Here is a 14,532-nt window from a genome sequence, read left to right as displayed (position 1 = left end):
AGCAGCCATTGCGGCTGTAAGTTACTGTACTCAAAGGTCACTCATCATCACGTTACCAATTAGAGCACAGAACCTAAGTGGGAACATTTTTTAAAAATATAAAATTATACAATGTCTTTCTCCCAGTCGTGAGATATGAGGGAGTTAATAACATATATTAAAATAAAACATAAAAAAATGCTATGAACATCATTGCACACGTGAACTCAAACTACTTTAAGATAAGTGAAGCAATGCATATAGAGCAAGCTGTTCAATCCTGTCCAAGAACAGTGTTCCAAAACAAAACGAGGAAGTATTTGAAGAACTATGGAAGTTGCCCAAAGCTAACAAGCGGCTCTTTTGTACCTTAACTGACAGACCAAGGCTTGCTTCTGGATTGCTCTCAGTTGTCAGAACCTGGCTTTTGAGTTCTTCCTTTTTATTACATTTCCTCATCAGGAAGCGTGATAGAAATTCAAAAGGGTTTTCCTAAGAAATCATAAAAGGTTAACGTATGGCAGTATGCATGCCACCCCTTTCCCAAGCGTAGACAGTCAACGGTAATACCAGCTAATAAAAGATAAACTGTAGTCCGTATATCACTTTTAAATTAAATTAGATTTGCACAGTCCCATAGCAATAAATGGAGGCTGCACAACAACAGTATTTCATGGCCTAGTCTGATAAAGCAGCCTCCTGTGCTTCAGTTAATAGTCAAGAGGATTTTTCGGTTCAGGAAGCACTCAGGAGGCTGAGTGCCACAAAATAGAAAGGAAAAACAGACACCCACACACCATCCTCAGCTATCTCTCAACAATAAGTTCAGTTCAACTCCACGCCCCACAAAATTTTAAAGAAATTCTAAAGTGCCCCAAGAAAGAAGCAGAAAATTGAAACTCACTTCTACAGGTGAATAAAAGTTTTGAGAAACTGAAGGCCAGGTTTCAGCACAGCTAATAAAAGTTTGTAAAAAGAGGAGACCTCTTATCCATAAGCCTGCCAATTAGGGTCTTGGCAATGAGAATATTCTCTGCTCCCACCAATGTTACAGTCCATTAAATTGGCTTAAATACAGCACAATGGCCTCTGGAATGGGAACAAGCTTCAAAAATCAAAACTGAGGGGCATAACCATTATACCTAAATAGAATAAGCTTATCTTACATCGTTTCCTCTTGAGAGTTCAACTAATCCTTCAACCAAAACCTCGGCTATTCTTTGCTTTTCTTGAACATCTGACCAGCTCACAGCATCAAACATAATTTGACCTGCACATAAATAGTTACACATTAGTCACTTTTAAGATGCAACAGACTTGCCATTAAAGATGGAGTCAATTTTATTTCATCCATTTATTTCGGACAGCTAAGGGGGATCCACAGCAAATTAGATTATCTGATGAGGTGTAGCATGCAATTGACAGCAAGGCCGACACAACTGCTCTGGCTAATCATCAGTTCCAAGGCACCAGCTCACTGCTCAAATGCATTATGGCATTGGTGTCGCAGCTGATCATATGCTAGCCAGAGCTTTCCACATGACCTAATCGCTGGAAGATCCCACCATGAAGTGATGCTAACCTTCCTTTGGTGAAATGGATTAACTTTCACTTTAGTACCCAAGGAATGAATATGACTACAGCCAGCTTTAATTGCACTAGTCAATCAAGTAGCAGGGGTAGGCCAGGACCTTCAAGAACATACAAGACTTAAATTCCACAAACTTCAGGAACTCCCAGTGTATTTAGGCAAATTACGCTGCTGTGCAGTCCCACATACAAGTAGGGGTCAATGACATAGTAAGTACACAAACTTACTTCAGCAAACAAGCCATGTGTCTTTATGCAGCAAAGGAAAAACACTGGATTGCTTTCGTCCTCAAACAGATTACACTAAATCCTGCTGCTAAGGAGGGACATCTCTCATAATTTCTCATTAATCTATTTGACCGACTTGAGCATATTTAGGAATGTAAGCAAGGTAACAAGAAACCTAAACATTTTGGCTGCCTTAACTGACTCCACCTGATTATATGATACTGTATTTTGGTTAAAAAGAACCAAAAAACCAAGAGCAGATGTGGATTAGTATTTTGAACAAAAGGGTTTTTTCCATCCTCTTGAGTGGAAATTGCAGTCAAACATATAAGATGCATTTTAGGCTTAAGCATCTCACTTATAAGCAGTGCACACAGGCAAGTTTCCTCCGAACAGAGGAAAATATATAATCCACGCTAACCATGATCTAGGCCATAGCTGTCAACCTTCCCTTTTTTTGTGGGAAATTCCCTTATTCCAGTGCTGTTTCCCACTGCTTCCCGCTGCTATCCAGGATTGTTAGATATTCCATAGACAATCCCCGGGACAGGTGAGGCTGCTGATCCCTTGTTTTCGAGGCTGCTGATCCCTTGTTTTCAAATCTGAAAGTTGACAGCTATGATCTAGGCTAACCACAAATACAAGCTCATTGTTCATGATTGGGACTTGACCGAATGGGACCACCATGAAAATTACAAAGATGCTCCTTATACTTTGCTGTGTGCACATGAATTCTGTACTTGATAACAGAACATCAAATAAGAATTGAGCCATACATATATTATGGAATAGGAAGGGATCCTCAACAGTCTCATAAAAATGCTGAATTTCAGGTGCATGGTATAACCCTCTGCAATAATTCTAATATTTCTAATTTAAAAGTTGCTTTGGAGAGAGAAGTTACCAAGAATCTTGCCAGTCATGTTCTTCTGCAAATCACAAAAATAGGGTCTCAGATTTTTCCTAACAGCCTTCAGTGCATCTTCCAGCAATTCTGTGAATCTTAGCCACAATTGCAGCTTTGCTTCAGTGAAGTAGATGGATGGAGGAGGAGGACTATCTTTCTGGTTTCCCAACCACTCACTGAGAACTATAACAACACAGCAAGTTATTCCCCATTCTTTGGGTTACTCTGCCACAGATTTCTTTTTTTTTTTTTTTTCTTTTCTCTAGCAGGGAGTATAATGAGAACACAATTAGCCTCAGCTGTGTTAATGATACTCAACTGGACTTTTAAATCCCACAGATTTGTACAAACTAGAGCAGAGGCAGCCGGCATGGTGCCATCCAGATGTTGTTAAGACCCACATCGGCTCCAGTTAGCATTGCCAATGGGATGGCGGAAGCTGGAGTCTAGCAAAATCTGGAGGGTACCACATTGGCTAAATCTTAGAAGAATAGATTAGCCAATATGTCTGCTTTTTGTGAGCACAATGTATTTATCCAATATATTTAAGAAAATAAACAGCTGCTAATTGTGTTTGAAAATCATACCAACGCTGCATATACATTAAAATGGTGGCCCAATGTCTTTTCTCTCCAGTCCCCACTAAATCAGCTGTTCAGATACTCACCACTATAAATGCAGTACTTGGCCAAGTGTCTAAACAGAGTTTTATCAATAGATGGGAGAGATACGCAGCCATTGCTTTTATATGCAGCATTTTTATTATAATACAATGTATGCTTTACACACAAGTTATTTCTGAAATACCATTACTTAACAAGCAATAACAAGCAATTTAATGGCCTCCTTTAAATATATGTGTGCGTGTGCGCACCTAATACCATGTAAGGGAGAGGTGGTGGGTATTTACAACCATAGACTAAATATATATGGATTTGCCTTTTGGCAAGACAGAGCATAGGTGCATTTAGCCGTGCCATGCCTAATTGTGATTTACCCACAATGGGCAAGCTCTCAGTGGCCCCACCCTCCTCAAACCAAGGCAACATTGCTCCTTGCAAGAATCTGTGGCGGTGGAGATTACAAATGCATTTAAAAGTTCATCCATCCTTGCTTGTGATGGGATGCCAGCATTTCTGCTACAGCCTCTGCTTGCGGCCAAGTGACCACAGGGGGGATAGGATTGGCCCTAACATATCTAAAATATGTATTGAAATCAGATACTTTATGCAAACTCTGCATATGTATAGTAGTTTTCACTTACTGTGTTGATATGATCCGGTTGCTATTCCTGCAGGAGTTCGGAAAAACAGTCCAGTTAGATGAGACAGCTGGGAAAGGACCTCCATTCCTGCCTCTGCAAAATTATATATTTCATATTGGTCATGTAATATTCAAACATGTTAAAACTGCTTTTTGGCTCTAACCAGCACCCCAGGGTGGTTTACAACACTAAACTTCAATATATTAACAATGAAGAGTTGGATCTAGACTTCATCTTCCGCAGACAGAAAGTGTCCTGTCCACTGAAGGCTTCTACTCTATCACAGACATCCCTCTGTCAGAAAATGGTGGCAATTTTCACAAGCGCTTCTACCTCAGCTTCTACCTCAGCTTCTATTTGCCACAGCACAATCTCCCATCCCAGGAGATGTCAATGCAGGAGATGTCAATGATTGCTACAGAGGGCAAGGGGAAATCAGCAAAAGTCACCTCCATTTGCCAGTGGAAGCAAAGTCTGCATCCAACCAATAGATTATATAAACCAGCATAAAACAATTTTTTTAATAGTCACAGCTTACAATTTGAATGAACTAGAAGCCTACCAGAATGAAACCCAGACAGAGAAGGAACTGATCTAACCTTCCTTGGCAATTATACATCACCAACATATAAAACATTATAAGTTTTTACTAGTCCAGTGGCCATGAAAATCTAAACTTTGTTAAAATCTTCAAGAGGGTAAAAATCTACCCATTTATCAGTCAGTAGTCAAGAAGTTGCTTGTTAAAACTTACTCCAATATCAGTCTACATTGCCTAGTTGAAGAAGTGAGGCAAGATAGATTCATTGACCATTTACAGTTTTCTTAACTAATCCTCTAACATTGCTGCTATTACATTCAGGACATTATTTCTTCAAGTAAAATGGAGAACTGGGTTGCTGCCTCACTCCCCACTGGAGAATACACTTAAGGGACCTTGGGATGCTGTTTCAAAGTCTTGGCCAGCTTAGGAGATGACACACCAGTAACACACCCAAGTATATCAGTTTGCGTCATGGTGGACAGGAGGTTCCTGCCACTCCCGTCTATGTTATTCCTTTACACAAGCTGGGAAAGTATCAGCCTGCATTTAGGCCAGCCAATGTCTAGATTCTCACCCATTGTCAAACTTTCTGAGCTGTAACCAGCAAATACTTCAGCCATTTTAACTGCCAATTAATGCTACACATAGTTCTTGCTCCTACTCCGTGTGGTGGGAACAAATAATGCTGTGGCCACTAAATGAGTATAATTATATAGATGTCAGAGAATTGGGTTTTCCTATTGACTAGACTTTTCAGGCTAGGGCTGGATGAATCCCTAGCCGGAATTAAGATTGCCGGAAGAAATATCAACAACCTCAGATATGCAGATGACACAACCTTGATGGCAGAAAGTGAGGAGGAATTAAAGAACCTTTTAATGAGGGTGAAAGAGGAGAGCGCAAAATATGGTCTGAAGCTCAACATCAAAAAAACGAAGATCATGGCCACTGGTCCCATCACCTCCTGGCAAATAGAAGGGGAAGGAATGGAGGTAGTGAGAGATTTTACTTTCTTGGGCTCAATGATCACTGCAGATGGTGACAGCAGCCACGAAATTAAAAGACGCCTGCTTCTTGGGAGAAGGGCAATGACAGGCCTAGACAGCATCTTGAGAAGTAGAGACATCACCTTGCCAACAAAGGTTCGTATAGTTAAAGCTATGGTTTTCCCAGTAGTGATGTATGGAAGTGAGAGCTGGACCATAAAGAAGGCTGATCGCCGAAGAATTGATGCTTTTGAATTATGGTGCTGGAGGAGACTCTTGAGAGTCCCATGGACTGCAAGAAGATCAAACCTCTCCATACTGAAGGAAATCAACCCTGAGTGCTCACTGGAAGGACAGATTGTGAAGCTGAGGCTCCAGTACTTTGGCCACCTCATGAGAAGAGAAAACTCCCTGGAGAAGACCCTGATGCTGGGAAACATGGAAGGCACAAGGAGAAGGGGACGGCAGAGGACGAGATGGTTGGATAGTGTTTTCGAGGTTACCAGCATGAGTTTGACCAAACTGCGGGAGGCAGTGGAGGACAGAGGTGCCTGGCGTTCTCTGGTCCATGGGGTCACGAAGAGTCGGACACGACTAAACGACTAAACAACAACAACAACAACAACAGACTTTTCATAAGTAACATAGAAGGACCAGCCATTGCCGCCAACAGAACTGACCTGAAGCTGCCAGAGGGACAAAGATGTCTATATAACCACCTTCCTGATGCATCACACAGCTTCTTAATTTTGCCCAAAATTCTTTCACCTCAGGTTTAAGAAGGTTCTTGGTACTGACGCTACAACCTTAAAGAAATTAAATAAGTCAGCAAAGCGAACTATCCGTTAGGATTTTTAAAAAACACATCTATAATGTACCGTAATGTTATATATATCATGAAAAACATATCTCACCATTTTTGTTCCCTTTTATGCACCTGTGAAAACCTTTTTAAGGTTTAATCAAGTCTATGTGGTCATATAAACCAGTCATGTATATTTTTAAATTCTGTTGAATTGCATTTTATTGATATTTTACTGTTTTATGCACACCACATGGGGCTTGCTGTTTTTATTAAGCGGTCTGTTTTTTTAAAAATAAATGAATAAATAAATAGCATATCAATAGCATGAACAAATACCTCATATCATACATAAATACATCATAGATCTTGCCAAAAACAGTAAATATTACCTAATAATGAGGCACCAACCTTTTTGCAAGTTGGATAAACTGTTGTGGGCACCATTCTGTTGGTTACAACACAATGCTTCTTGCAAGCCTAATTTCAGTGGGGGGAGGGAGCCCTGAAGATCCCAACCAATGAAGACCTCTGTGGGCAGCTCTGTGCCAATGGGCAGAGTGTGGACAAGCCAATAAATAGAAACCAATATATATAACCAATAAATAGAAAAGCAGCAAAGTGTATAGATAACAACTGTATTCCTTTAAGGACATCTTATTAAATGTATACATTGGTAAAATCTTGGACTGGAGGGCATTTGCAGGGGTGAAGTGCCAGTATTAATCATGTAAACCTTTCAGACTTCTCCTTTTAACAGTTGTATTTCATATAGCACTAGCCACCTTCTCTCTGAAGGAACTATATTCTGCGAAAATCATTCTGCACATTCAGAACAATGTGCAGGTCAGACTTTCTTCACTGACTACAACATATCTCAAAACAGGCTCCTACTGCCAAAGGCTTATTAAAGGAAAGGAAACTTGCTAATTTCATTTATTTTCTCCATGCAATATTGCTCTGCAATACCAAATGTGATATGCTCAGTTCAAGTGTTTAACTACTTTAAGTGAATCCCACCTTGAAGCAGGTTAATCCCTCTGGAGTCTCCATCAGTAATAATCCCAATACTCTTTGCCATTTGGCCACCTTTCCTACATAATAAAGGAGGCTTTCCAAGGTTGTGCCACTATGATCATATACTAAAGGAATCACTCCAGGCTTAATACTATCCACAATCATCTAAAAAATAATAAAGAAACACAATACTGAATAGAAAAGTAGCAGAAAAACTGGAAAACATGGATGGAAATGCTATTCATGCATTACGCTAAGTTTAAAAAACCCTTTTCCTGGTTATTTGAACATTGCGTTACTATTTTATGACTAAGCATTAAAGGAATTTAAATGATATTCAAAATATTATTCAGATTTGTTAAAAACTACTGTTTTACAAAGTCCTAACTTCACTTGCTGTAAATAAGACAATGAGAATACCTCATAAGCGGGGGGGGGCCACTAGGTGGCGCATCGGAAGATGGCTGACAATAACATCTCTCCCACACGAGGTAATTTGGAGGCTATGATGGGGGTAATTAGCCTCCTTAACCCCCCCTCCAGGATTGTGGGGGGGACGGCCCTTGCCTGCTGTGCCCTATACCACCCCCGAATTTGTGGGGGTGGGGGCACTAGGCACAAAGCCCTCCTGTGGGATTCCGGCACTCCTTGACGCCATCCCTGATTGGCGCCGCTAGTTGCAATGATCTTTAAAAGAAACAATTTGGACGAGATTAATTGCACATGCTTCAAGGAAAAAGGGGAGTAAAGACTGCTGACAGAAGAGATCTCTGATAACAAGACAAGAATAAAATATGAGAAGATACATCAAGATACGGTACGACAAATGACTGAGGGGGGAGGGGGGAAAAAACCTGCCTTCCCTTTTTTCTATGTGATTTAACAAGAATCCCCTCCCCTAATGAGTCAGAAATTAAGGATTTAAGCTGTGGATTTAAGGCTGTGGAGATAAACGTTCGATCCAAAGCAATGTTTCAAGATGAAGCTAGAAAGCTAAGAGTTTTGGAATGACGCAGGTAAAAATGCCGTCGCCATTTTGGGAGGCATTGTTGGAGCTCTTGGGTCTGGGAGGAGAAAGAGAAAAATAGAGTTGTTTACATATCGTGGATCAACTCCTCAGTTGGACTTAAGAGCGACAAATGCCAAAATTTACAATGGAAAGAGTAATGTTATCTACGAAGGAGATATATGGAAACCATCTGGACTTAGTGGAGGAACGGGAAATCCACACAGGATTATTATACTTGCTATCGGCTTAAGGAGACTAACAGAAGAGATTGTAAAGGAAAAAGAGAAATTATATGAACAAGATATGATGGGGTAAACACCAAGATAAGACTGGATAGAATTATGAACTTTGTTTGGACTGATTGGGACTGATTTGGACATTAACGCAGTAATAAGAAGATGATCTGAATCCCCCTTTGGATCTTGAAGTATGGGTTCCCCCAACAAAATTTAAAAATTTGGCTTTGTAATTTGGAATTTATGTGATGTGATTTAATTTGATGTGATTGGCCAGCTAATAAAAATTATTTTTTAAAAAAAGAGAATACCTCATAAGCAGGAACATGGGATGATATCAAGATAAGACGCAGCTGAGGGGAATGTGTTTCATTAGGGTTCTTTTGTAACACAGTCCAATGAAGTCTGTGAGGTAAGACAGGATCGGAGCAGCTGCCAGGAGCCTTCTTTCTATAAGAATACAAGTGAAACTTAAGGTTAAAGTGACATAAATAATTACTGGTTTTTAATGATAAATACACAGAATGAAAACATGAGATTACATATGATAGACAGCCATGCAGACTGGTTACAGAGGGAATAAGAAGGCACAAAGACCCATTGCCATCCTCCTACATTTTAACAAGCCCTCAGTAGGACCATAGCACACACACATTTTAGGGTCTGGCCTTCCTCAATTGTCTCTCAAATATAAACACAGTCAAAAATTCACCAATATGTCTCTATCCAGGGAAGACAAAAAATATATGCATTTAGTTCACATTTCAGGTTGCACTAACAGCTAGTTGCTGAATTAATTTGTGCCACATGATTGGGACTTTTCTATTCTTAGCATGTGATACCCCCCCCCCTTTAAACATTTTTCTTTATTCAGTTTCAGTATGAACATAGATACAGATTATGTGATATTATTTTTAAAAATTGTGTATTAAGACAGATATTCTGAAATCTCGAATCCTGCTTACCTTTTTGGAAGTATCTCAGCTTCCAGACCAATGCGTGGCACAGATTTAGCATCTGCAGAAATATGTTTGAAAAGCATTTCCTTCAGGGAAGGCGTTCCATTCTAAAATCATTGAGAGAAAATATTAAATAAGAAAGTGTAGGTGGTGGTGGTGGTACCTAGTTTAAGCATCAGGCTTCCATCATAGGTGATGAACATTCTGTTTATCAGGTACCTCCACATTCTTTCTGCCAGTTCAGATCCTATCAGTGTCTATGGGAAGCTGCGATTGTATCACTTTACACTTAAAAACTGCAATTGGATCTTTCTGCAGTTTCTTTTTCAAGTACATGCAGCCGCAGAGGGATGCCAATTGGGTCAACAATTATTCTGCAGCAACATTGAACCTGGTTTTGGTGTTTTTATTAGAAACTCCCTTTTCCAATTCTGCAGTCAAGCTTGAAACTGACTGAGGAGATTCAGGAAAGTTAGTTTCTCTCAGTCTAACCAGCCAGGATTGTTAAGAGGTTGAAATCAAATACGTATATATTATAATCTTCCCCTGACTGTGGCGTCTGTAGTCATATCAATCACTGAATCACAGAATTCTATGATTCTCTCATAGAATCGAATAAGAGGCCTTGTTAAAAGAAAAACAAAACCCCTGTATGCTAAACTGGGTTCCTCAAAGCTGTAATTTGAATAGGATATCAAGCAATGCTTTGTGGTCATGGTAGTCACAAAGGGGGAAATAATGTGAAATATTTACAGTCTCCAATTTATTGGGGAAGTGGTATTGGAATTTAATTGCAGAGACAACTCTTTTTTTAATCATACATTCTAGATTTGCAACCTTTAAATACAGAGGTACCTCAGGTTAAGAACTTAATTCGTCCTGGAGGTCCGTTCTTAACCTGAAACCGTTCTTAACCTGAGGTACCACTTTAGCTAATAGGCCCGCCGTGCTGCCACCGCGTGGTTTCTGTTCTCATCCTGAAGCAAAGTTCTTAACCCGAGGTAATATTTCTGGGTTAGTGGAGTCTGTAACCTGAAGCGTCTGTAACCTGAAGTGCCTGTAACCTGAGGTATCACTGTATACATATTAGAGATACTGTCATGCTTTGAAAATTAAAAGGAAGGAAATCCTGCTTCTCAGATTCCAGGTGCTAAATTGTGAAGAAGAAAAGGTACTTTGTAGAAGCTCAGGGGTTTTTTTTTGGGGGGGGGGTGTTGCTGGGCAAGATGCTATTACTGGTCTGCCCTCCTTTTGTCAATCCACCCCTTTCATGCTGCCTGGACTCTTCCTCTGGGTTAGATCAGCACAGATTTCTCCCAAAGGGGGGAAGGGCAATCAAGCAGAGTCACTCTTCCTTGTGCTGCTCACTCAGTGAGGGCAGATAAACAGGCAGTGTCAGCAAGGAGGAAGGGCAGGAGGTCTGGGGCTTGGCTGGTGCCTCCACCACTGGCCTTCCTGAAATGCATTCTTCACCTATTCAAGCACTGAGCTTCATTCATGAGAACTGACAGAGACAAGACTCAAGTCATGTGTCACTGAAACAGAAACAACAATAGCAACACATGATGGAACAATAAATACCTTCATTTGAAACAATGCTGCTGCTGATCTAACTCGGTCATGGACAGCCTGGGGCAACTTTGGTTGAAATCCAGATCTGTAAAATCCCGAGTTCCAAGGTGGACGAGCTTTGATTAATTCTTCTGAAAAGGACCATTGGGCAATGCTGTTTAATCCCAGATGTTTCAAAAGGCACAGAATATTCTGAAAGCTCCCTGTGTACATTTCCCCAATTACTGGATGATTTCAATTTTTATGCAGCTGGGTATAGATTGTAGCTCCTAGCAGTTCGAAAGCACGTCATGTGCAATGCAAGTAGATAAATAGGGACCGCTCTGGCGGGAAGGTAAACGGCGTTTCCGTGGGCTGCTCTGGTTCTCCGGAAGCTGTACGCCGGCTCCCTTGGCCAGTAAAGCGAGATGAGCGCGCAACACCAGAGTCGGTCATGACTGGACCTATTGGTCAGGGGTCCCTTTACCTTTACCTATAGATTGTAGCTAAGCTAACCTGAGTTGCTGCACACATTACAGACCTTAACAGAAGGTATGTACATGTTTGAATCCATGTGCCAACCTCACGTCACAAGCACATGCTTGTGTTTTTCCCATTTCATATACCTGTAGCATATATGCATGTCAGAAAACCACATCTAACAAAACCAAAATCCCACATGTTCTCATATTTAATTTTCATATAAAAAGTATAACAAATAAAGCATACTATTTATTAAATTATTCCTTCAATTTTTTTTACTGTAATTGTTCTGACCATTTGTTTCTGTAGGGATAAACCACTATTTAAACATTGCTTAGAAGGAACACCATTGTGGTACAGGTACACCATTATAAACTAAGGGTTGTAGCCAACAGTTGCATGAGTGGAAGGCTGCTTTTGGAAGTCATCTTGTCCTTCCTGTGTTTCCTGCTGTAGCCCTTCCCAGGGGGTCAAGAGGACCTGCTAAACATTGTTGGTCTGCAGAACAACTGTCCAAAACTGGATGGAGAAATATCACAGCAGAAGCTTTTCAGAGGAATGGGGGTTGCCACTCATGCAATCATTGGATGTTACTCTAAAGGACAATCTAACACCATCTACCCTGCAAGTCCCATTGAAGAAAATGAGAACTGGTTGAGAATACACCCACGCTCTTGTGCACAAGCCTTATTCATCACTGTGGTGCTGTAACTTTCTTAGCATTTTGCTGCATGCGTCAAGAAACAAGATCCATCACACAGCCTAACATTCACTGCTTTCCTGGGTAATATATTATTTTGCTGGTTTGCTTTATTTATTTATTTTTAAATTGTCCTTGGAGGATAGATTTATGATGCAATCTTATTCATATCTACAGTACTCAGAAGTAAGTCCCATTAACTGAATCAAGTCACAATTTCATCCAACTTACTTTTGCATACAGTCAATCTCTCTCTCATAATTTTCCGCAGACATCTTTCACGTAGTTTTTCTTTTTGGTCTTCATTTTCTGGTTTAGGTTCACTCAGTGTTCCATAAGACCCAGCAACTTCCCTCGGAGTTAAGTAATCCAGATCAGTTGCACAAGCAATATAATGTTGTTTCCAAGCACTATATTCATTTTTTTCAGGAAAGTATGGTAGAAACCATCCAAACAAAATGCATTTCGGCATCCACAGACAATCCTTTTGAGTAGGGAAGTAAAAAACAGAGGCTTGTTTTCCAAAGGAAAATGTTGTCTAAACATCCAAGAATCTTAAAGTGTGGCTTATTTAAAAGTGTGTTAAATCCATGATTCAGGGCGTACAGCCCCCACAAGGGGATTTTCAATATTAAAATACTCTCACATACAAAAAAAGAGAAGCAGCTGAAAATTTTCCCCCCAAGTACTGTAAGTATAATTCAGCCAAATGCTACCTTGACTAAGCACATCTTCAGAATTTATTCTGAAGTCCAGGATCATACAGAGAAGTCCTAACTCTCCAAGGACTACACCACATAGGGAGCCTACATGAGAAGAAGCAGGCTCCCCAAGTGGGGCAATTTCCCAACTTGCAGAGGGCAACGATAGGGGTCAGAGATCTAGCATGCTCATCCCCACAGCCCTCCCTCACATGTGCAATATCCCAGGTGTTCTAAATGCCCGAAGAGGACTATAGTGTTCTTGCACCAAATGCAAAATATAGTTTTGGCTCTGGTGAAGATCATATATACCATGGATGAGGACTACATTCCCTTCTGTGCAACTGTTTGCCACATGGAAGAGGGCAGAGCAATGGATGTAAATGTTATCTTTGTACAGTAGGCTAGTTTCTCCAAACACTTCTCTATCCTTGAAGCAAGAAAAAGGCATTCGCATAGGTTAAGGACACATTGTAGCCGGGCAAAAAACAGGCAAAGAGGATGCAAAAGGGATGGCCAGGGAAGAGAGAGAGTGGCCCGCCAGAGTGCATGTATGGTGAGAGTCCCAGGCTTGGAGAGTCACATTTAGCCACCAGGCCTGAGGTTCCCCCCAGTTGAGATACAAACACAAAACTTACCTGTTCACTTAAAAACTTCCAATGCCAGCTGACTTGGGCCGCTGCACAAAGGTCCTTAGCGTTGAGAAAGGAGAATATGTACAAAGATATGAAACGTGGCAATACAGTGGTGAAATCCACTTTGGTCACTGGGATATTCTCTACAAACCATCTTTCAGCAAACCTATGAAACAGGACAAGCCTAAGTGGGTGGTTATTAATACCCTCTGCTGAGGTTCTAATTACCACCTTTCAGGAACTATGGAAAGATCCAGAAGAATTATTGCCAGGAGACTCAGAAGAACATAAATGTGATATTGGCCGTGTTTGCATGGCACAGTAAGCCAAATGAAGCCAGACAACATCATAAGGCAAAGCAAATTTGTGGGCCGAGGAGGAACAAAGCAGCTACAAGCTCCTCTTCAGGAAACTACGTTTTACACTGGTCCCAGTAAGTCCTAGTTTGGCTTACCGTGTCATGCACACTGAGATTTGGATTGGATTCTGATGTTGGGTGAAACTGGTTTTCAGTAACTGTGGTTAAGAAGACATAGCAGAGTCTGAACTTCCAGACATAACAGGCAAAGCATAGTTTTGATTTCTCTTGTCTGCTCAGCACTTAGTTTCATAAGTTGCTTTCCATCTCTACAATGCTGCAGCCTCCTGAGGCGGAGCAATCACCCGAACTGTGGTTTGTCAATGGTCTCTGAACTGACATACCAATCCATGGTTAACACAAACTGTAATTTGCAAACTAACTTCAACACAGTGGTTTCAGGTTCTGGTTTGTCGTCTACAAATAAACCATGGATTGCGGGCAAGTTTGGGTTCAGACATAAAAGCAAACTACAGTTCGAAGTTATGTCTCAACCCAGTCATTGCGGGTCACTGCAAAAACACTGTAGGTATTTATGACACATACACCCCACTGTTCCCTTGAGAAGCTCAAAGCAGCTTCA

General features: G+C 40.7%; 1 protein-coding gene across 1 annotated transcript in view; it reads right to left on the bottom strand.

Moving 5' to 3' along the window:
• Positions 1-14,532, bottom strand: part of ECT2L (epithelial cell transforming 2 like) — a 32,594-nt gene that overhangs the window by 13,051 nt on the left and 5,011 nt on the right. The window contains 12 exon segments of the mRNA XM_083731771.1: positions 349-471; positions 1,146-1,249; positions 2,702-2,887; positions 3,969-4,061; positions 6,179-6,304; positions 7,321-7,395; positions 7,398-7,482; positions 8,874-9,012; positions 9,528-9,628; positions 11,103-11,224; positions 12,487-12,739; positions 13,595-13,757. Coding sequence (XP_083587897.1) covers positions 349-471; positions 1,146-1,249; positions 2,702-2,887; positions 3,969-4,061; positions 6,179-6,304; positions 7,321-7,395; positions 7,398-7,482; positions 8,874-9,012; positions 9,528-9,628; positions 11,103-11,224; positions 12,487-12,739; positions 13,595-13,757 — 1,570 coding nt within the window.

The sequence above is a fragment of the Podarcis gaigeae genome, assembly GCF_964106915.1.
Source record: "Podarcis gaigeae genome assembly, chromosome: 3".
Classification (NCBI taxonomy): domain Eukaryota; kingdom Metazoa; phylum Chordata; class Lepidosauria; order Squamata; family Lacertidae; genus Podarcis; species Podarcis gaigeae.
Note: the sequence above shows the minus strand (reverse complement) of the source record. Positions and strands in the feature narration are given on the sequence as shown.